This window comes from Drosophila subpulchrella, chromosome 3L (assembly GCF_014743375.2).
Source record: "Drosophila subpulchrella strain 33 F10 #4 breed RU33 chromosome 3L, RU_Dsub_v1.1 Primary Assembly, whole genome shotgun sequence".
NCBI lineage: Eukaryota > Metazoa > Arthropoda > Insecta > Diptera > Drosophilidae > Drosophila > Drosophila subpulchrella.
In genome coordinates this window covers 26,404,346-26,428,430 of record NC_050612.1, presented here as the reverse complement: position 1 = coordinate 26,428,430, position 24,085 = coordinate 26,404,346, and the positions used below count along the sequence as shown (strand labels likewise).

At 35.3% G+C, this 24,085-nt stretch overlaps 1 protein-coding gene across 30 annotated transcripts in view; it reads left to right on the top strand.

Moving 5' to 3' along the window:
* LOC119553672 (sex determination protein fox-1) overlaps positions 1 to 24,085 on the top strand; it is a 126,217-nt gene that overhangs the window by 17,102 nt on the left and 85,030 nt on the right. For 29 of the 30 annotated variants that reach the window (XR_005219779.1, XR_005219778.1, XR_005219775.1 and 26 more), the window contains exon 2: positions 13,618 to 14,102. Coding sequence is in view for 24 of the 30 variants with exons in the window: in XM_037864203.1 (XP_037720131.1) it covers positions 14,040 to 14,102 (63 nt within the window). In the remaining 6 variants the exon portion in view is untranslated. Of the gene's footprint in view, positions 1 to 6,289; positions 6,351 to 13,617; positions 14,103 to 24,085 lie in introns of those variants that run through there. The other variant, XM_037864186.1, reaches the window with a different exon arrangement.

Here is a 24,085-nt window from a genome sequence, read left to right as displayed (position 1 = left end):
AGGTCCTACGTTTTAAAAAAAAAATATTGTGGGTACTTTAACTTGGTACTTATACTAAGAAAAAAGTCGAAAAATATAATGCCATGTAAAGTATAATTTTATGGTGATATAAAAACTTCTTAAATAGTATTAGCTTTTCTATATTTTATAATTTTTTCAGTGACTTGAAATATTTGTCAAAAACGATATTCAAAATTTGTTAGTATAAAAATATTGATGAGTTTTTAATATTTTTTAATATTTAAATTGTTTTCCTAATTTGTGTGTCGCCTGTGCAACCATCATGTTTTGGATCTCCAGCTAGTGTTTGCTCCGATGTTGCACATTCAATAAGCAACGAACCCAATTTACCCACTCTTTCCCCGTTTTCTCCCTCGAGTCAACGGGGAGCTACAAAGCCGACACCCTTTGCTCATCTGTTATTTATCATACTGGGCCATATCCTTGCTCTCCCCTGGTCCTGTTCCTTCCCAAGGAAACCCACAACGCGAGCTTTTCCTTCTGGCTCCTTTCGCTTCCTCTCGGGCCTTTTGTGTGTTCGTGGGTGTTTTGTGAAGAGAGAGTGGCATTCTTTTGGCTTTACATATTTTTTTTCTCGAGCACTTCCGCTTGTTTCCTTCAGCTTCTTCCTCTAGTCCTTCGACTAAGGCCAGAAGTTTTGCCAGCTGATTTTCCTTTAGCGATAAGCGGGGGGGGGCCACATAGCTTTTCCCCATGTCCTACTACTCTATTCTTTTTACACAAGAAAAAAAAATGGGGCTTAGCAAAGTAATATCATGCTTTGAATATGTTGTTTTCGTACATACTCAACATAAATGTTTGCTAAGTCAATTTAGCCATCGGTGCGAATACGTAATATTTTCATACATTTCGTTATAAGTTAAATATTTACTCAATCAGTACCTACTGTTAAAATAACTTGATTTTTGTGTTAACCATTTTATAATACCATTTTCTGACAAAATACTTTTCGTACATCATTTGTATAAGTATTTTTCAAGAGAATTTAGAATTACCACCCACTTTATATTTTCTTGGTGTATTTCGAACATTTTTCGCTTCCACTTTGTTGCAATTTTTTCCTTCACTTCTTTCAGCCCCTGGCCAAATTTATGACTACTGACGATTCAGAGATCTGCGAATTAGTTCCTCCACCCTGTGTTTTCCCGCCCCGGGGCATTTTCAACGCATCAGCTGCTTATGCTGATTGGCGAATTAATAACAGGCCTGTTCCCTAACTGATTTCGGCGCCATTCGCCCGGGAGGAATTGGGAAATAGTTTGTGTGGATTCCATTGGGTTATCAATTCGTAGGTTTATGCCTTTTGAATTTATCATCGAAGTGGAAAGAATATTTCCATTTGCTCGGTCGATAAGATGGTTGAAATCTCTGTGGGAATTTGCCTTCAACTTAATATTCGGTTTGGGGTCTATTGTTTGCAAACTTTGTGATAGATATTTAGGACAGACACAGGCCAATGATAAATGATTCTGAGAAGTTCCCTTGTTGTTTAGAGAGCTGCATCTTTCGACCCAAAATGTGGTCTATAAACAATTTGGCTTATTGGCATAATAGCCTCTGGAAAAAAATAAACTAGAAAAGGTTCGCAGCATAATGAGCAAACATCTGGCCTAGAATCAACATTTGCGCTGCCCCCTGAATAATTGCATAATTAATAATGAAAATTAAATGTAAATTTTGGCCAAGAAGATGACCGTTTAGACAGCAGTGTGGGAGACCTGGCAAATCTCTTTGCGTAATTGAAGCCGCTCTTGAGGATGTTCCATTCTATGGCAGTTGGCAAAAATGTCGCATTCGTTTCCGCCGGATGCAGCGCTGCTCCTGGCCGGACTTTTCCTCGGTCCAAGGACCAGACAGGAAGCCGTCGCACAAAAAGTTTCCAGTCATCCCAGCATGCTAAATTTGACAGAGAAAACTTGCCTCCCTCCCCGGTGGCTAAATTGAAAATATCCACTCACTTCAGGACCAACAATGGACCGTAAATTTGACTAGTTAGGGTCTGAAATTTCCAAGAACATAATCCAAAGGGGATCCCCGGGATTGCATAATTTTCTCATATATCAGTTTTCAAAAGTTTAAAATTTTTCTAGTTAAGAAAATCGAATTTAAAGTTGAGAAACTTTAAAAAAATATGGAAAAGAATGAGAAAAATATGGATGATGTGATGATTCGATGATTTGGTGATTCGATGATTTGTTGTTTCGATGATTTGGTGATTCGATGATTTGTTGTTTCGATGATTTGGTAATTCGATGATTCTGCGATTTGGTTATATTAGGAATCGATTATTTTATTATTCGATAATTTACTGATTCAGTGATTTGATTATTTAGTGATTAGATAACTCTATGATTTGGTGATTTGATGATTCAATTGTCGGATAACTTGGTGCTTTGATGATTCGGTGGTTTCGTGATTCGATGATTCTTTTATTTGGTGTTTTGATGACTCGGACTACTCGGCATAAGGTTATGTGATAAATCTTAATAAACACGCATGCATTTTTTATAAGTAAAAGTCTGTAAAGTTATCCTCTTCTCTCGCTAGCTCATTTTATTTTTCCCAGGTTTCCATTGGCTCCATTTTGGCGATGTGACGTACTCAGAACTTTTGTTCACATTTTCCATTACATTTTCCCGCCGCATTGCTGTTGTTGCTGCCGTTGTCGTTGTGGAAATTAGCCGCATTTCAGTGTAAACAGAAACGTGAATTACCCCGAGGGAGATTTCCCTGGTGTTTTTTACTATGGTGAGGTCGTTGTTTTTCTCGCCGTTGCTGCTGTGTTATGACACTTCAAAGTTGCGCCTTTCAGCCAGCCAGGGCTTTGCACCACCTCTGGTTATCTATGGTCGGCCAGAGGAAAAGTCGTTAGCTTGATGTGCCTCATTATGTGACAGGGGCAAAAAATATATACTTTGCATAGGACACCCTGTACACCAGCTCGTTTCCTTTTGTTCCAGATGATCCAATTAAAATTTTGCGCCTGCGGCCATCTGACATTGTCTAAAATTTGTTGCCAAATATTGTGTCTCTTCTGGCCCGGCAGTAATATGAAACCAAATCTCTGCCCACAGAAAACAATAATTTGATTTCGTATCTTTGCTTGTTTTGTGTTATACCTCCTCTCCTCCATAGATATGCAAATATTTGTTTAGAAGCTAGAGAAACAAAAATTAGACGATGGGTAGACCAAAAATGGTTATTCTTTGAATTCGCATATTTAAAATTTGCAAGTCCTTGGGGGAAAACAAAGGAAATTCATTTATGGAAGGCATTTAAGCAGAAGAAATTGTTTAACTGAGGGTGCAAATGAAAGCCAATTAAATGTGGATTCGATTTACAAAATTTTCATGTCATTTATGATTGGTTTTGTAGAGAAAATATTGCACATTTTAAATATAAAGGTTGAAATTCCAAGCATTTAAATTCGTTGTAATTTTTCTCCTTTTTCACTTTACTGTTTAAATCCTTTTACTTTACTGGAATCCTCGTTGTTTCTCACGAAGAATTAGTCAATTAGTCTGCGAAATTTCAGGAATTTACCATTTTGCTCGAATTAATTCAATTAAATCTGAAATGAAAGGCAAATGTCTGTGCAGTTTAAAGACATATTTTTTGCAAGTCCGTGAAATCCGTTTTCCTTTTTAAGTCCTTTTCTGCGCTCCTCCATTTTCCTCTTGAGCGTAGGAAAAACGAAATATTCATAGCATATCCACTTAATCCAGCTAAAAATTTTCTTCATCAGTTTTCCTCCGCTGTTTTTCTCGGTTTTTCTTTCTCTAATGATGGACTGCCGCAGCTGCAGCCAACTCAATTAAAAAGGAATTTCGAGTGGATTTTCCTATAATTATTCGTTATTCGCTGCGGTTTCGCAATTCTATAACGATCGATTGCGGTTAAGAGTTTGTTGACTTTGCGATTTGCGCCAGCAAAAAATGAAAACACATTTTTTTAACCAAATCATATGCAAACTTATGCATTGGATGTATCAGATGCCGGTATGTAAATTTAAAGTTGCTTGTTATTCCCACTCATGTTTGCCAAATTGTCATCACTTATGTCCTTATTTTTCCTTTTTTGCTGGGCGTCCATGTAAATGGATATTTGCATATTTTCAAGGATTCTAAACTTGAAAACACGCACACATTCACCCAAATCCCTGAGTTTACCAGTGTATTTATGTGTTGCGTTTCCCAAAAAATATTTGTCACAGAACGCAGCTTGGACATTTTTAAGACGCTTTTTACACAGAATTGTGACATGTGTTGGTCCTCTGGTTCTGGTCCCCACCTTTTATCCCCCGAATTTCCATCCTGGGTTGTCCTTAAAACTTGTGTTGTCCCCATTTTCGTTGCTGTCCACCTTTTTTGGCATGTTTGACCAACCGCATGTTGTTTGCAGGACGTTGGCTAAAAAGGTTTCTAGTGAAATATGTATTTAAGCTATCAGAGTTTGTACAACATGAAATTTAAATTGTAGAGTTTTAAAGTTATGGTTTCTGGGAATAGGTAAAAAAAATAAATGGGAAAGCGTTTCAGTTAAATGAATACATTATCTGGAAATATATTTCAATTTAATAGAAATAGGTTTGACCTTTAGAAATGTTTTTTATGTTTTGTTATGCCCTGGAATACAAAAGTTCTAAAGTAATCAATAAATTGAATCCTTTCAAAGGAAGAAAGGGTTCAAATTCGCAAGCGTAAAAATCCATTCAAATAATTAAGGTTTACTTTATGGTACATCAAAGTAATCAAGGAAAGTATTTTTCGTGCTTTTCAACAAAACAATTTGCAAATTAAACAACAAAATATATTGAGCTGGAAATAAAAATAAAAAAAGGTTACAAGGGTGAAAATAGAATATTACAATGCTATGAACCAAAGTAAAACCACAGAACCAGTCAAAAACCGACCTTTTCTACTTTCATTTTTATTCTAAGCCCAAACAGTCGCTAAAAAGTATGCTATGGCAAACCTTTACAGTCTTTGTCAATCCTTTGACAACCTGGACAATATAAATCACTAACCGAATGGTGTCAGTGCAACAATCCACCGAACAAAGACTAATTGCTTGCACTACCACGCCCCCTCACCGCCGTCCTTTGAATGCAGTTTTCCATCTCAATCAACGCAAAAAAAAAAAAAAACAGGAAAACTGGGAAAACGGAAGAGACCGTTAATTGTTTCAATGTCAGGCAGCAGAGCACAGCAATTAATTGAAGGTCAAGCAATTGACATGAAAGCAACACCAGCAACAACTGGCTGCAGGCAACAAACGATTTATGCGCCAAGCGATAAACCTCAAAAACCAACAAAAGTACCAACCACACCAATGAACCTGTAGTACAACAAACAAGTTTGGAAAATGGAAGCGAAAAAAATAAGGAAAGGTTTTTATACCCTTTATGAAGGGTAGATGAAAGAAAAATTTTTTTTTTATTATTATTAGGTTCCAAATACCAAAAATGTCTCAACGATCTTGTACCCCTATTAAAGAGACTGATAAAAATCAAAAAGACTTAGTCTTATAACATGAGGAAATTAAAACAAATAAATTTAATTTAAAAAAAAAATTAAAAGTATTTAAAACAAACTGTTGGTAGTTTTTCAAAGTTCAAAAATGTAATATTTTTGGTATTTTTTCAAAAATACCAGATATTGACTTTTTTGATTTATATTAAAAATGTAATTATTTGTTTGAGCAAAATGTGTGCTTTATTTAGTAATTTGTTTTCTGATATTATTATATATATTATACTGATATAAATCAAAAAGACTTAGTCTTATAACATCAGGAAATTAAAACAAAAAAATGTAAAAGTATTTAAAACAAACTGTTGGTAGTTTTTCAAAGTTCAAAAATGTAAATTAATATTTTTGGTATTTTTTTTTCAAAAATACCAGATATTGACTTTTTTGATTATTTTTAAAAATGTAATTATTTGTTTGAGCAAAGTGTGTGCTTTATTTAGTAATTTGTTTTCTAACTCAAAAAAAAAAAATTATTTTTTTTTATAACACAATTTTTTTTTATATCCTTTAAGGGTATTCCGAATTGTATTCAAAGTGGTTCAACATTTTATGTTTCAATCCTGCGCAGCAATTTGTAAATGTAAACAAAGCTAACGATAAAGCAAAGCAGAGAGCCGCAGAGCGACTTTTCCTGGGCTAAAAGAGAGTGAAAAACTGTTATACGTGCTCTCAGCCTCAGAGGAAAACCGCTTTCCCTCGATTTAGTTCGCCCGCAGACCTCGTCGGTGTGAGTAAGTGCAGCCGGAAAAGACCCACCCACTTATTCGCAAAAATACCGCCACTCTCTCAATTATAATGGTAAGACAAACCGAAGCGATTCTCGGCTTACCAACGCGTTTAATTTAATGCGCAAACAAATGTTTTTAATGGCCAAAGTTTGAGAACATAAAAAGAAAACAAAAGAAAATAAAACCGCGCGCGTTTTTCCTCTGCGTAAATATTTGCGGCTAAATTAGCGAAAAATTCCCAAGCCAGGTGCCAAGAATTTTCCATGGAAATTACTTTAGTTTCTCCATTTTCCTTTTTTCTCCCCACATTTTCAAATTAAACTACCTCAGCCAGGATAATTTTATTTTATTTTTATTCCTTTTGTTCGTTTGCTTTTTCGATTTCCTCGTTTTGTGCCAGAGATAAACAACCGGAAAAAAATTCGAAAAACAAACCTCGCACAGAACCAATCAGCTGCAATTCCCATGGGTGAATACCTCCCCCTAATCAAGAAACGGAAAAATCAAACCAAAAACAATCAAGAACCAGAGGAAACCTGCAGCATCAGCTGCGTTACAATAAAAGATTCATTCCGTTTATAGCCAAATGTGAAGCCAGCAAAAAGAAATGGGAAAATGTCACAAGTTTTATTGGGAATATTTTAGGGAAAATAGATGGAAATTCTGATGGTCTGGATGCTGAAAGTTTTATTGTGCATTGGCTTGCCAAATGATGGAGAAGATCCTATTTATTGGATTGGATATTCTAGGCAACATTATAATTTGTATTTTTTTTTAAAAACATTGTTTCTTTTGAACATCTATCCTAAAAATAAATAAAATAAGTAAGCAATCATATTTAATTCGTTGTTTATGTCAAGGCCAAGTATTTCGATTTAGAATAGAAGTCCCCAAGCAGCTCTTGTATCATTTATGCTGTCATAAAATGTCAACAATTTTCCCCAATTTCCATATTAAATTTCCCTTTTTTCCCATTCAATTTCACACATGCCCAGATGAACACACAATTTCTCGCATTAAATCACTCATAAAACTCCGAGTGCGGAGCCACAAAAAGTGAGCTACCATTTTTCACTTCAATGCCAAAGGTTGTGCAAATATTAAGACGAGCCACAATTTCTCAGCATCAGAGGGTCAGAATTGTCACAAAGTGAGTAAAGTTGCTTGGCAGGGGGTTCGCTCCATTGGGGTGACTCGGTTTTCTTGTCAAATGGCACAGCGGGTTCACCCTAAACACGAGTGTTAGGCAACTTCCACAGAATTTTCTCCCATCTACCCTTGGTTTTCAAACAATTTTGCTGCGTAAATTTACGAGCACCGCAGTCGCCATATTAAAAAGCATAAAACAAACAACCCAGCCACAGTATAAAAGAAAAACAAAATATAAACTTGTTGCCAAAAATGCTTTTGCGAGTCGTTACAGTAGTTACTGGCTTGTTAGGACTTGTGAAAATATTAACTTTGAACTTTAATTTCTGTTTATTTAAGCACAAATGTTTACTTTTGCTTATCATTAACATATCAGCTATAAATTAGAATAAATATACGTAATACCAATGGATAGTTTCATTTAAATCGTGTTGATTTATGACAGACTCGCAATTTGTTTGTGTACAATTAAATATGCCCACAATCATTACAGCGAAATTAATTAAAGTAGATTAATTGCTTGTTAAACACATAAAACCAAGTGGTGCGAATCATTTTAAAATTCAATTTTTCAAATGATTTAATATTAATTTTCTGTTGATAAAATACTATATTAATTCTTTGGAAAAGCAACTGCAAGATGGTGGTTTTCCTCTGCTTAAAGTCACGTTGCATGCAATGAGTGGGCGAAATTTATGGATATATTTTACGCGTGACAGCGAAACGTTTTGTTTTTCCTCGATGCGTTGCCTTGGGTTATTCGCTCGAGAGTTTCCCAGCAGAACAAACAGGGAAAAGCGAAACGGAACAGTGCTGAACAAACAAAACAAACAGCACAATGCAAACAACAAAAGTTTTTCTTCGTGCGCATAAAGTAAAAAAAATATAAGAAATAAAAAAAATACGAAAAGAAACGCAACGAAACAAACAAACAAATAAATAAACCCACCCAGACGAAGGCAGCCAGTCAAAAGTTCATCAGAAAAGCAAAAATGTACTTGCAACTTTGCCACCGAAGGCGAAATCCTTCAAAGTTTCCAAGTTTCATTTGCAGCAAACCAATGAAATGAATTTCTGGGCCATTTAGGACTTCGACCAACAAAGTTCACGGGGTTTTGGCCAGAACTGCAATTTGAAATTGACAATAAGAGCGACAACTAAAAAGTGTTTAAGGAATAATTGGGGAAATCCATTAACCCAATTTATGTGGCTTCCCTTTGAGCGTATATAAATTTAAAAAATTCTTTATTTTATAGCTGTGTTCATCAAATATTTAAGCTTTTATTTAAAGCTGGAATTCACCTTAATTTATAAAAATGGTTCTTCAAATTTAACAAAAGACAAATAGCTATTGATTTCCACACAATATAAAAACAATAACTCACATTTGCATACCTTTAATTAATAATGAATGAAATACTAAATATAAAAAAGATATTTAGTTTGGCATTTTTCTTAAGCAAATAACATTCAAAATATGTGTAACATGGCAATATTGGTATAAAATCCCCTTCCGAATTCCCTGGCCAACAACTTCAGTTGGAATTCAGTGCGATAAGCAACCCTTGACTGCAAAACACCTTCCGCAACAACTTCAATTGGTTAAACCCATGCAAATCACATTCACTTTCCCACACTCACGGGGAAAAGTCGTGTCGAGCTTGTTGAGCAGGAAAATAAAGGAAAAGTCGGGGCAAATGTATATGTTATACACAAGTGCACCGTGCAACATTGTCTGCTTCGAGTGGCCATTAGAAGTGCATTTTCCTTCACAGGTCGGGAAAAGAAGGGAATGGGTGTGAATGGGTGTATGGAAAGCCACCTTAATGGCTGTTGAAAGCGACTGATGGCAACCTGTAATGCAGTGTCGTTTTTTTTAAAGAATTTTATACTCATTTTTCAAGATTTGCTGTGTCAAATTTTTCAGAAAGAATAATCATTTTTGTGCTGGCAGATGTCCATCTCTAGCAATAGTTAAGTTATATTTGGAATTATAGAATATGGACCCAAGATGTAAAATATGGATCAATAGTATGATTGTGTACCTTATAGGTGTCGGGTTTTTTAGGCCTAAAAACAATCTCATTTTAGGAAAGTGAGAAATGAACTCATTGGAACTGACTTTCAAGTGAGTTTTGCAGAGGTGTTTATCGGGTTTATCGATATCGATATCTATTTGGACACAGGGTTGCTCAGCAGACGAGTTTTCTGTGCTATGAGTTGCACGTGCAGAGAGTTGCATACTATTAAAGTACAATAAGCCAACTTCCATTAAGCCGGCAAAAATTTAATTTGATCTGCAGAAGCGCTTTTTGCTTCTTGGGTGGCCTTCTTTTTTCCAAGCGTTTTTTCCTGCACATCCTGTTAACCGAATGCCCTTTTCATTCATTTATGTACAACACACACACAGAGTTAACTGTATTTTACATTTGCTAACAACATTGCAACCTCATATCCTCCCTGCACTTTCTTTCTCACTCTCTCTTTGGGTGAAATGGTAAACGGAAATTGTGCATATTTCACTTACCATCAACGCTGAAATGGCAAATGGCGCACTCGAGTTGTCAGCGGAACAGCGGGGAAAGTGGATAAAATCAGGTATCTGGAGGAATCCAAGGCACGGGTGAAAATCGATTAAATCGAAGATCAAATACCCTGAATATTCAATTCACAAGTGACATTCTGCCAGTGATTAAAATTGTCTTTAAAGATCATTGGATGAAACGTTCGTTTTATTTTAAAATGAGTATGTGTAATTAAACATTTTCATTTATTTCATTTTTAATATTAAATTAAATTAATCCAATATTGACATTTGTATGTCTACTTATCATCAAAAATATAAACCCATAGTCACAAAAATTAAATATTTTATTTTTATCAAAATATTTAATTTTAGTAAAGCGGGTAAAGGTACTAAATTATTATTTTTGACGAATAAAAGTTTATGTTTAATTTTTTTTATATCTATATAATTTATAAACTAATTTTAAACTTTAACTGATTTTATTTCAATAAATTTTTTAACGCGACTTGTGAAATATCTTAAAATGTCCGTATACCTTCCCGAAAAAGGTGGAAAATGAAAGTGCAAAGACTGGCTGCAAATATTTGTGAAATCAAATGGCAGCCAGGGGCTCCTGAAGTCTCAATCGCATTCAATGTGTGTGTGTGTTGTGTGTGTGGTGTGCGGATGTTCCGGGCTTATAAAATGTTAACTGTAAATAAATTATTAGCCAACTGGTGCTTCGATGGGGAGTTTGGAAAAGCCGGGCGATAATGGGGTGTGTGTTGGCAGCTACTTCCGCCTGTGCCTCGGTACAGTGAAGCTCGTGTCCGCATGCCAATGTGTGTGCGAAATGTTTGCCAACAAGCAGCGAGTAACGAGACAATTACCACTGGGATTGCATTTCCTTCCATTTTTCCCCTGGGGTCCAAGTCAGATGCAACTTTGAATAGCTTTACACACTAGCACACTTTCACAATCGCAAATGTGTGCCAACAGACGCATACAGTGGTCACTCAATATGAAACATTTTCTTTATAATTAAGCTTCGAACGGTAATAAGTAATTTTGAATATTTCTTTGTTGTATAATTTCTAGGAATTTCTCAGGATTCCACCCCCAAAATATTATTATTAATTTAAAATTGTACTTTTTTTGTTTTAAGGCCGAAGTTAATATTTTTAATTGACCTTTAATAAATAATTTTACTAAATAAACATAGAAAAAATACATGCTGTGTAAAATTCTTATAGGTTGAGGTGTTTGATGTTTATAAGAAATGTAGTTTCGGAATGAATAACATATATTTAAAACAAATTTGTATCTACTTTTAAGTGTCAATTGGTTAAACCATTTCAAATGTTAAAAAATTGTGTCAATTAAAAAAGAAATCCAAAGATCTGAAGAGCACACAGAGGGAATTATTCAAGTAATTTGCTCTTAAATTGAGAATTTTTGTACTCAAAAATTGAGCATGAACAAAAATTCTCACTTTGAGAGCAAAATTTTGTGAACAATTCAAGATCGTTTTCTTAAAATGAGTGCAACTTTTCTCAACATGAGCTTTTTTCCACAAAGTTTGTACTTAAATTGAATACATCCTTAAATCGAGAATACAAATACTCAATTTGAGAACGTCATAATTTCCTCTGTGCAATTTTCTGTTACTTAACATCTAGTGCTCACTGTACTGTACACACATTGATAAGCAAAAACTATAGCACACATTGCAGGCGGCAATGCTCCTGCTTCTTCTTCGCTTGTGTGGGCGGCTGGAGGCTCAAAGGGGCGTGGCTGCAGGGCTGCATGTCTGCGTAGACAACGTGTTAAGCTTCAGTGGTTCGCCACTGCAAATGGGACACATTAGCAATGTAGCATGTTCGGTGGGGGGAAATCCTGGGGTATGGGGGCCAGGAAAAACGGGCTGAGGAGGTGGAAAAGTGGCAAAGTGAAAGGGCGAACCACCCACCCCACAAGCCATGTGCCAAATGTGTCAGCACCAGTTTGGAGGCGATTAGTTAGACATCTTCTATGCTACAATGAGATACAAATATGATTTGTAAGGATCATACCAAACTAAATTTGTTCTCTAGAAAATAAGATTTTTTTAAAATTGTTATTATAGAAGAAAGAAAATGAAGTACCTACAAATATATTACCCTAACCTTCTCTGCAAACCTTTGGCCAAAGTTGAAATACTCTTTGAGAGGGGGTAAAAGAAATCTTCCTTTTCTGAATTGCTTAATTCTTCAGCTTTCTAAAATAGGTCAATTCCATATCAAGAATTTTTTCTGGTATTCTGCTTCTGTTCGCTGCTGTAAGAGAATTTTTATGTTGGAGTTATTTATTTCAATTGAAATGCAAACGATGTGAAAACATTTATTGAAATACGAACATGTTGAGAATTAGCCAAAGATATTTTCCTTTTTGTGGCTGGCTTTTATTGCACAAACCAATGACAGAACAATAAAACTAGCCATAAACCAGATTACGAAATATCGTATTTCCACATTTTTAAATTGCATTTCTCTTGTTGACTATTTTCATTGTGTTTGTGTCCTTAACCCATTTTAACATGATGAATTATTGAACTATTGCCTTTATAAATTAATAAAATTATCTGAAAATTTCAATGTAATATTAAAATTTAGATAAATTTAAAAATTATAGTAAAATAGGGAGTATTATTTATAAAAATCTCTTAAAGCTTGTTAGTTAATCATTATTTTAAAAATGGGATGAGTTTCCCTCGTCTATAACTATTGGATGATTGGATATTTATTATACCCGTTACTCGTAGAGTAAAAGGGTATACTAGATTCGTCGGAAAGTATGTAACAGGCAGAAGGAAGCGTTTCCGACCCCATAAAGTATATATATTCTTGATCAGGATCACTAGCCGAGTCGATCTAGCCATGTCCGTCTGTCCGTCTGTCTGTCCGGATGAACGCTGAGATCTTGGAAACTATGAGAGCTAGGCTATGGAGATTTGGCGTGCAGATTCCTGAGCTTCTTACGCAGCGCAAGTTTGTTTCAGTAGAGTGCCACGCCCACTTTTACGCCCACAAACCGCCCAAAACTGTGGCTCCTACAGTTTTGATGCCAGAATAAAAATTTTAACTGAAATGTATTGTTCTCATCAATACCTATCGATTGACTTAAAAAAAAGTTTGCCACGCCCACTTTATCGCCCACAAACCGCCCCAAACTTCAAAAAATCGTAAATATGAACGTGGATATCTCGGAAACTATCAAAGATATAGAATCAGGATTTCACATTTAGATTCCGTAGCTTTGTACGCAGCGCAATTTTGATACGCGAATATGCCACGCCCACTCTAACGCCCACAAACCGCCCAAGCCTGTGGCGCCCACAATTTTCATGCTAGATACAAAATTTTAACTGAACTGTATCGGTCTCGTCAATACCTATCGATTGACCAAAAAAAAAATTTGCCACGCCCACCCTAACGCCCATAACGCTTAAATCTGTCTACCGCCGGTAGGTGGCGCATTTCAGTCTTGCTTTGCTGCTTGCTTATTTCCATTTCCCTTTGGTCCCTTTAGCTGAGTAACGGGTATCTGATAGTCGAGGCACTCGACTATAGCGTTCTTTCTTGTTTTTAAATAAATTATATACAATTTCCTAAAATACTCACCCTCATTTTCATTTTCATTACAGGTACTCAAAGATAAACAAGAGATGAGGCCGAATCAAAATCCCTTAATAAACTGCTAGAATCAAGAGGCCCGCCCACAATATTACCGCCCACTTGGGACTTAACGGTGGGGAAATCACGTCGGTATTTTGTAGTATCGACACGTTCCAGTGGCCAAAATAAAAACAACAACAAATACAGCAAGAAAAGCCACAAAAAACCAAAAAAAAACTGCGCTTCCTTACCAAAATTCTTAGAAAATCCCGACGAGAATTCAATTAGGTGCTAGGATAGGCGAAAGCCCTAAAAAACTGACAAATGTCAAGTCACAAATAATACAATAAAGTGTCTATTGTGATACGTGATATTCGTGATATAAATAAAGAAGAGCAAAAGTATATCTTAAAAATAAAACACTTTAAAAGTTGAACTGAAATTACAACAAATGTCTGCGTCGGCAGTTGAAGTCAATGGAAATGTTCCGCCAGTGGAATTTCATATGAGAGAGGTAAGATTTAACTTTAAAAAAAAAGATATTCCTTAAAAATGTTGTTGGTAATTTTAAACTACAAAACATTTGGTTTTTGAAAACATTATGTATGTAAATAAATCGTATTCCATATGTTAAAACACCTTTACGCGGGGTTTTCGGGTCTAAACTTATGAATTTTTAATATTAATCCTTAATCTTTATTTATTTTTTTTGCACTTAAAGAATAATACATATTTACACTTTGATATTTTGAAATATCTATTTTTTTCTATAAAAAATTAGTGTTGTATAAAAATGTTAAAATATTTTTACAATATAAAGCTATTAAGCTATAGTTAAAATTAAAATTAAATAACAGCACAGTAGTTGACTCTATGAGGCATGGGTACAAAAATATTTTTGAACCGATATCTTAATTTTCCCTTTGCTCTCCGCAAAGCAACAACATTAGCGAAATACCGTTACATTTTTGGTCTGTCTCGCTCGCACTTGATCACATACCTGACTTTTGAGCAGACTTTTTGGCGCTCCTCTGCGTCAGTTACTTTACCAGTGCTGGGAAATCTTCCGTTTTCTAGCTAAAACTGATGAAGTGCAATTTTAAATTTTTGTGAGCTACATATTGTTGAAAAACATTTAAATGCTTACAAATTGGCAGTTAAGATGTATGTTTTTAGAGTGAAAACTTTAAAAATAGAAACCACAATTGGTTCCAAAATTGATAAATTGAATTTACCCATTATTCACTTTAAGCTGTTATTAAAAGATCTTAAAACATCTTTCTAATTAAAATACAAAATTGATTAAGCTTGATTGAACTTGTATTAAAATGGATAGCAAATTTAAATGTTTGAAAAACTTATTCGATATAATTATATTAATTAAAATTTAATGCCAATTGCACAGGAGTACAAAAAAGTCTAATTCTCAAAAAGTAGAATTTTGTATTAATATATATATCTAGCTATATAATCGATATTTTCTAGCCAGGTTTTAAGATGGCATCACTGATGCAGATTTTTTGTTGTGGCGTCGGCGTTGGCGGCTCTCCTCGCGATCTCTTCTCTCTTTCTCTCTCTTTGGCTGGTTTTTCTTATCGGGCATTATCTTTGATCCTCTTTTTCTCTCTTCGCTGCCGACTCCATTTTTTATTTTCCTCTTTGCAGTTTTCCGAACTTTAAACTCCTTTTAAATTTTCTGCGCGTCGTGAACAGTTGATTTTAATCGCTTTTATTCGCTTTGCTTCTGGATTTATGCATTTAATTTGTTTTTTATTGTGATTATATTGCATTTCTGTGTGAAAATCAGTGACATTTTTAAGTGGTTTTAAAAAAAATAAACAAAATGGATCAGGATTGGCCTTTAGAAGTTGAAACTCAATGTGGCGGCGTTTTCGGAATTTCCATCACGGGAAATTGGGGGATTTTCTACCGCTGCTGTCAATTGAACGGTGAATTGAACGATGAATGGAGCAATCTTAATGAGGATATTTGGGTTCGTTTTTATTTATTTATATTTATTTATTGGTTAATATAATTTTCGCGCTTCCTTTTTTTGCATGTGTTAGAGAGCTTTTTATACCTGTTGCCTTTTTGCAAAGCTTGAAAGCTTCTGGGAGTTCGTGTTTTATTCGCCAGATGTCGGTAGTTTTTGTGTTAGCACAAGCTTTTGATTTTAGTTTCTCGGAACAACCGACTAGGTGGCGCCAGCGTACTGTAAGGATAAGGATAAAAGTACGAACAGCTTTAACTGGGAAGTCAAAAGCTTTCGCCGCGGATAAAGAGGCGAATTCAATTTTCAAGATAATAAGGCGAATCTAAAATCCTTGAATTTTAAGATTTTATTTACGAAAGTATGCAATGTTTTAAAAGAATATTTTAAAATTTAAAGAATCAAGCGTTGCCAGACCGAAAAATTGCTGTCTCATCTTAAGGGGAAAGGAGTTGTGTAGAAAGTGGTGAGGGGTTGTGTTTGGAGGTTGGTGTTACCAGCTCAGGAAAAATATAAATCATGTTCATGAAGAGGAAGAACACTTAGCGCCTTGATTCAAAAATATTGCATTTTTGAGCTTGATAAAGGTCTTAAAGTAGATAAAGCATTACTTTTTTTAAATCAAATTCAAAATTAGCCCCTTATCCAAATGGCAAGATTGTCGATAAGGCCCATTATGTCGGCAATCCAAAACAAAAGTAGATAATGAATATTATTATATACAAATGTTTATTGAAACAGGTCAGGGACTTTTCCTTGATTAATGTTCTTAAGAACTCTCTGACCATCAAGGACTATTTTTTAAGAGTGTTGGGTGAAAGGACCCTGAAATAGATAAATACCCCTAGATTTGTTGGCAAACACAATTGTTTAATTTCTATTTTTTTTAGTTAATTGTTCTATTATTTTCCTTAAAGAAAGATTTTCGTAAATTAAATTGTTGTGAAAATGGGGTAATTTTAGCCCTGCAGAAAATGTTACCTGGCCTAAAGCCGAATCCCGAACCCAGCTAATTTGGTTAGTGCCTGTTGGCAATTCACTCAGACAGTCGTCCTTTTCACCGCTCCACGGACTAGGCCAACTTTTATTGACTTCCGCCGCAGTTCGCAGCCAACGCAAAGTGCAAACTTCTGTCGGCTCCCAGGACCTCTTGCCACGCCCCCTCGCCCCGCCGCCCCTTCTTTTGGATGGCCAACACAATCACAAACAGAAGGGGGAGGTGGAGTGAGAGGGGGTGGCGAAAAGGAGTAGTAGACAGCGGCTGGCCAAAAGCAAACATCGAAAATCAACATCAGCCACCGCTGCCACCAACAGCAACAACAATAGCAACAGCCACTAAAATCACACATCCACACTGAGAAAAATAACAGTAGCTCGTTAGTATTATCCTAAAAATATAGGGGAGTTTACTTATTTCAACAACCATTTTTTGAACCAACCAAAAAAAAATACTACTAGTTCAGTCAAAAATACTTTTCTTAAATTGAAGATTGAATATCTTTAATATGGTTTTCAGAAATAATATTTTCATTTTTTTAAAAAGTATTGTTATATGAATAGAAAAGTGGGTTTTCCGAAATTCATAACAGTTTTCTTGCTTTCAAAAAAAACATTTTTTCATTTTTTCATTAAAATAAAATTTGTTTTATCCACTTAAAAAGAATCAACCTTTTAAGTACTATTTTTTAAATATTTTAAATATTTTATATTTTTTGAACAAAACAAATTTCAAGATTAAGTTCTTAGATTGAGAAGAAAATGTTCTCAAAGCTGCATTTTCTAAATAAAAAAGATATTTTTCCATAAATAATATTATTTAGTGGTTTCTTATGTATGTTTAGTTAGTGGAAAATTATTATTTTGTCAAAAGTATTGACTTAGTTTAGTAAAATTTAGAAAATTTGAAGTATTACCTGGTTTCCCCCAGTGCAGCCACACTAACTCTTTTGCACTCACTCACGAAATGGAATTTTCGGCTCTGCAAAATGAAAAAGTGAATTTAGTTTGCCATTAATGGGCCAACTTTTGAGCTAATGCCGCGAACTGAAACTGGCAACCAAACCCTCAACATCAACAACAACAAAACGAAAAAAAAAGAAACAAAAATTTCGTGTCTAATTGGATAAGCAGGGAGACCAGAAACAACAACTAGTTACTAAAAGGCCAACAACACAGAGATTCCAGAAAATGCTCTGTGTGTCCGAAATTCAATTAACTTCAGCTGCATTTCACACTTTTTAGTTGTTTCTCGTGGGTTTTCAGCTGCCCCTTTTAGCGGTTGTGGGCGTGGCAGGGCATTGATTATGCGCTTTGCAGATAAAGTTTTCTTTTATGTGGCCATAAACTGCTTAATTTTGACAAATTGTTGCTGTACTGGCCCTCATTAAGAAGTTTTTTATAATTAGCCCATTCTGTAGTTGCTGATATAAAGGGAAAATCTAGGAAAAAACAAAAAAAAAACTTAATAGTGAGATAAACAAAAAGGGGTTATTATAATTCACCATTAGTTACAGAAAAAAAAAATCTTTTTATTGATGTAACCGCTGAATACTTAAATTTAGATTAGAAACTAAGACTAGAACAGTAAAAATTTTGGTTCTTAGACATTTTTAAATATATTTTTGTGGATTTGTATCACTTTCAAAAATTTGTATATCTTAATGTTTTAAAGATAACGGATAATATTCGCTGAAAGTTAAAATGTAATCTTTGTGTATACTTAAAAAAAGGAAATATACAATTATTATTTCTACGCCTATGCTTGAATTAAAAAAAAGGATAGAGTTCCTATTTAATTTATAACTTCAATATTAGAAGAAATATCTTTTGAATGATTATGTAAACTACTTATTTAAAGAACTTTTCATGCACTTCAGTAAATTAAACTGAAAATGTGAGTGGCAAAAAGGGGACTTCTCTTCTGGCGACCAATCTGTTTTTTGGGCCACCTTGCATAAGACCTCCATTTCAATTGACTCCATTTGGGCCTTCCTTTGGCTGCTGGCCAAAATGTCAATTCCAATTCGCTCATCAGGTTTTTTATTTCGTGTTGGTTGTTACTGATTTCAAAATCAAACTGACAGTTTGCCATTTGTTTTTGTATAAAATACTGCGGAAATTATCATGGCAAAAAAGGGGATATAAAAAGATACAAAAGAGGGGTTTGAGAGGGAAACAGAGAGATTTCTTGGAGGGAATTGTGAGAAAAACATATAGTTTATTTTATTTTTTTATTGGCTTGCAGCAAGAGGCAATCAAGATTTACTTGGAAAAACGAAGAGGAAAATGTGTGGGGAAAATTGGGTGGAAAAGTGGGGCCAAAACTACACGATACACAGCCTCTCAAATGGAGGCAGACATGCATGGCGGCATTTCCGGTTGCTTGGCACCATTAGTGCAACTGCCACGCCCCCTTAAGGAACGCCTTTACGCCCTTTTTCGCTCAGTCTTTTCTATTTTTTGCTTTTTTTGGCTTCTTGCTTTCTGTTGAGATAAGCAGTTTTGCCATTTGTCCGTGCAAGTTTTTCGAAAAGCTTTCCCTTAGAAGTAAAAACTTGTTTTTTTCGCCAAGAAAGGGAGTGGGGGGGTGGTTCGGAAGTGGGAGGGGCGTTTGACATGTGTTTGCTGCAGCAGCAACCCATTTTGCGCCCTTGTGGCTAAAAAGAACTTGCCAACTTTTTCGGCGTCCCTAAGCTTCTGCCGGCCAAGAAAAGTATATTCATTATTTTGTTTTCATTTTCTGCGGCTGCCCGAGAGCGAATTTTGCAATTGAATTTTATTGTATCTCCTTGGAATTTAGTCAAAAATAATACGGCTCTTTCAAATAGATTTTTATGTGTGCGAGTGCCAAAAAACAACTCGGAAAATAAAGTGGAAAATCCATTATGGGAGGCCTCTTAGTGGCTGCGGATTTTATGGTGGTCTTCTCCTATTTTATATCCCCATCGATCGAATTAAGCTTAATGTTTGTGTATTTATTTTTATAGCCTTTACCTGAGGAGTTAGAAGATAGTTTGAGGCACCCGCAGTTTATTTTTTCCTTATGTGTTTCCTAAGAAAAACCCGCATCTTTTCTTCCATGTTTGCATTATCTGCCCAACTAAAATCAAGAAATATTACGCAAATCAGCAACGAAGCAAAACCAAATGAGACCGCAGCTAAATACACATACATAGGGCAAACCAAATGAATGGAAATGGGTGAAAAGATGTGGGTGTCGACCAGGAGAATTCGAGAAATGTACCCCAAACCATGGCCTAGAATATGCTTTTATCATTCCTCAAATGCTGTATACATTTTGGCTTTATTTTACACAGAAAAATATTTTACATCATTATAAAAAATTGGTTTTGATTCAGATAACTCTGCATAGTTTCTTTGTCTTTTCTTTACTGGTAGCTGTATATAAAGGTCCACTTTTATAAATATTTTTACCTGATTTATACATTTTGTATTTTTTCTAGTGCACCTCCTGCTCTATTTTATCCCCAATTTTCCCTGCCCCAGCATATGTCTGGGTTGCTCTTTGCTAATGGCCTGATGACGCGTCATCGCCGTCCCATGGGCGGCCTTTCTGTCTGAGAGTCGCTCGCAAATTATAATTGAGTGCATGGCGAGCGCATTGAACTGTGGGGCTTGTGGGTCCCATCACTCCTCGACCCCCTAACTAAATTCAAATTTAAAATTTCCAACGTATTCTGCATACAAAATACCCATTATTTGAAAAAAGAACTATTAAAATGTACCAATAATTAAGAAAGTTAACAGTACATTCATAGAAATACCTAACCTGAGGTTAATAACTTATTTGTAACTTGCTAAACTGGGTGGTAATTATATACAAGGTTAGCAAAAAGAGCAGGAATTGTAATACAAATGTAGTAATATATTTTTAAAAAATATTTTTAACCCAAAAAATGTAAAGAACTTTTTAACCAAAGGTTAAACCTCTTGTCAAACGAAGAGACTCGGATTTTAACAATTAAATAACGGGTTACCAATTTAGTTTGTCCTAAAAGGGGTATCAAAGATACTCTTCATGTAACCAAGACCACCTTCTCGTTTTATTTCGCATATTTGTGTGGTAAAAATCTAAAGAGGCGAGGGAATTCCATGCAAACCTCCAGTTAAAGATTTGAAATTTTCTGAATGGGGAAGCTGCTTCTGTTTCTTAGTCCTGTTTTTTTTTCTTTCTTGCCACTTGAGACTCACAGGTCTCCCTGCCATTTGGGCCATAAATTTGAGCGCCACATTTCGCCATTTTAATGAATGGTTTTTTTAATGCAATGGTTTTTGGCTCGTTAGGAAAAAGAGCGAGCGGAAACGGCGAAACAGCAACATTCTGGCTGCTTTAATTTATTGACTAATTTAGGAGGCTGGCGCGGTAAGAGACCCACTAGAAGCCAGTAATAGATACTTTTAGCCTCTGCTAAATGGGTAAACGGCTTTTGGCTTTTTAATTAGACGCTGTGTGTTCTTTTTGGCAAGGGAATTTAATTTAATTAATGCAGATTTGATGGTAACACTCAAGGTCATTTGAGGGTGATTTGCTGGGCTGAGATAAGTTACCTTATAAGGTCCCAATTAATTGGAGCGGGGAGAAAGCTTTCTAATGTTCGCTCCAAGCGAATGAACACATGTGTTTATGGCTGTACCCCAAAAAAAAAACAGAATAACCCTTTTCAGACCCTCTTCACATCACTCCCACTCCTTTTATGAGCCGTTTAATTTTCTGTTTAACACTTGTAGACTCCACTTGAACAGTGCTGCCAAGTTTGGACAAAGAAATGTAGATATTTTTGGCTTATTTATATTTATTGTTAAGTTTTGGTAAAAATTAAATTTATTTAAAATACAAATATAACAAAAAATCTTTACTAAGTATTTATATATAGTTTTGATAATTAATCAAGTAAAGTAATATATGTTCATACTTTTAATTTACTAAAGATCTTGTTGTACTTTTTTAATTTGATTTAAAAATAACATCTTTTTTTACTGTAAATTGCCATAATTAATAGATACCTTTAAAAATATCCTAACTGATTTTTAAAATATTTAAAATGTGAGCACATTTTGTCATTTGAATAAATGGCCCTAAAAAGTATGCTTTCTATTTTGCTTGTATATATTTTATTGGCTGCGTGCGAGATGTTATCTGCTTTCCACGCCATTGCTGATTTTTCCAGCCCACCCCCCTGGAGTTTCCACCCCCCCCCCCCTCCAGTGGGCACCTTTTGTCATCGTTTTCGCCTGCTGTGCGTCCTTCGCGTTCTGGGCGCGATAACAGGCATCATAAATCCTTTGCTCCTTGTAAATGGCACCCCGACAGATCCCCCAGCAGCTGCCACGCCCCCCGCCTACGACCCTTGGGAGGGGGGTGAAAATGGAGGTGTAGGTGTAGACTGAAACAGAAACAGCTTCTGTTTCGCTTTTGGCCATCGTTTGTTATTGTTTGCGGTTAGTTGGCCGCATTTCCCCCTTTTCCCTCTTTACATATATCAAACTCAGAGGCAGGTCAGCTCCCGGGTGAGTAAAAGGGGGGAGGGGGGCGACCGGAGGGGGCGGGAAATACGAGTGAGGCATTTTCCTTTAGTTTCCCCAAGTCGCGCTTGGCTGCTGATTGAGGGGCTGTAGAAACTCTTGGCACTAAGCGAGAATCAGCTTAAAGATAATTAAGGTATTTAAATGCCTCTAAAGGTGGATTTTAAAGGTAAAAATATTCTCAAGATTAATATTTATAAAAAAAATAATTAAAAAACAAAAATTCAATTTTTATATTTCAGCTATAGTTAAAAAAATTTATAATTCTAGTAATTTATTTTAATAAAAATATTTTATACGACAATACCACTTAAAAATATTAAAAAGTAAATATTTTAGTTCCCCTCTGCTTTGAAAGATTTTTACCTTATCTAGTGCTTACACTTTGGAATACGATTTTTATATCGAACTCTGTAATATTAATAGGTTGTTATTCCTTCAATATATCATTTGCATAGTATTTACATTTGTCACTTTATGATTTGTTTTTTATATACATATATTGAAAAGCTACTTTAGTATTTGCGTCTCGCACACATTTTTCTTTGATTGAATCATTTTTCATCGCATTTCCATTAAGCATATTAAAAGTGATTTATCCAATCCTCGTTTTTGTCCCCATTTTTACCTTTCCATATTTAAGATACTTTCATAACTTATCTTTCATACTCTGGCCCTATCTCCATTTTTCCTCAACTCGTCTGCATTCAATTTTTGCGATGCTTTGGCTGCCTCAAGCAGCTTAGCCGAAAAACGTGAAAAAGTGTGGGAAAAGGTGGTGGAAAACCAGGCACGTTGCTCATCTTTGCCGGCCACCGTTTTTCAGAGTGGTGGCGACAATTTGCCGGCCAAAAGGGATTTAAAAGTTGCCACCGTGGGGACTTTTGCATTTATGCGGGTGGCGGGTGGAAAATCCAGGGGCAGGGAAAATTTAAGGGGGGCGGAGGGGTGTTTCGTATCATGTGCAGCTTTTTGGTCCGGATGCAGTGCGAACATTTTCTCACTTTCTACGACTGACTATCTCTTTCGGTCAGCCCGCACCTTTCTCTTTCACCCTGGTTGGGGTCCATTTGCATTTCAAATCCACAAGTCCCCCTTTCCCTCCTCTTTTTCCCCCCTCACCGCGCTTTCCCTCCTGCTTTCCCCTTTCCAACTGACGCCTGGTGTTGTCCGTCGCGTTAATAAGCCTGCCCGAAAACCACGCCTACAATTTGTTGGTCCAGCTAGTTATAAACTGGAAAAAATTTGTTCATATTTTAGAAATCTTTATAAAGAGGTTATCACATTAATTTTTATACTGATCTGATATGATCGGCTTGATATTATCAAAAGCAAAGTTGGTTTAATATTTTTAGAAAAATATAATAATTTGTATATTTATTGCTTTCAATAAAATATAATATTATATGGCATAACCTTGTTAAAAAGAGGTAATTATTATTATTATAAAATATTTATTTTTACGTAACTTCAGACGTTTTAAAATACTAAAAGACTATAATATTTAAAATTCATAAATTTTTTATATATTTTCCTACAAAATAAACAAAATTAAGATTTGAAAATTTGATTTGGTAGAAGAGTTCAATTCCATCTCAAAATCGAGATACCGAAAAACAAATCGATATTGGTTCTATCTGCATTTCAAGAACGCTTTATCTTATAATTGAACGCAAGAGTACTTTCGTCTTAGTTTCAAGAACGTTTCTTCTTGATAAGTGAGAAGGCAAATTCTCACATTTGATTTTGACTTTAATCTTATTTTAACTTATTTTGTTTCTATCTGTATTTCGAGAATACTATCTTGAAAATTGAACGCAAGACTACTTTCGTCTTGATTTCAAGAACGTTTCTTCTTGATAAGTGAGAGGGCAAATTCTCACATTTGATTTTGACTTTAATCTTATTTTAACTTATTTTGTGGATTTTTGTTCTATGTAGTTTAACTGGAATAGTTCCCATCT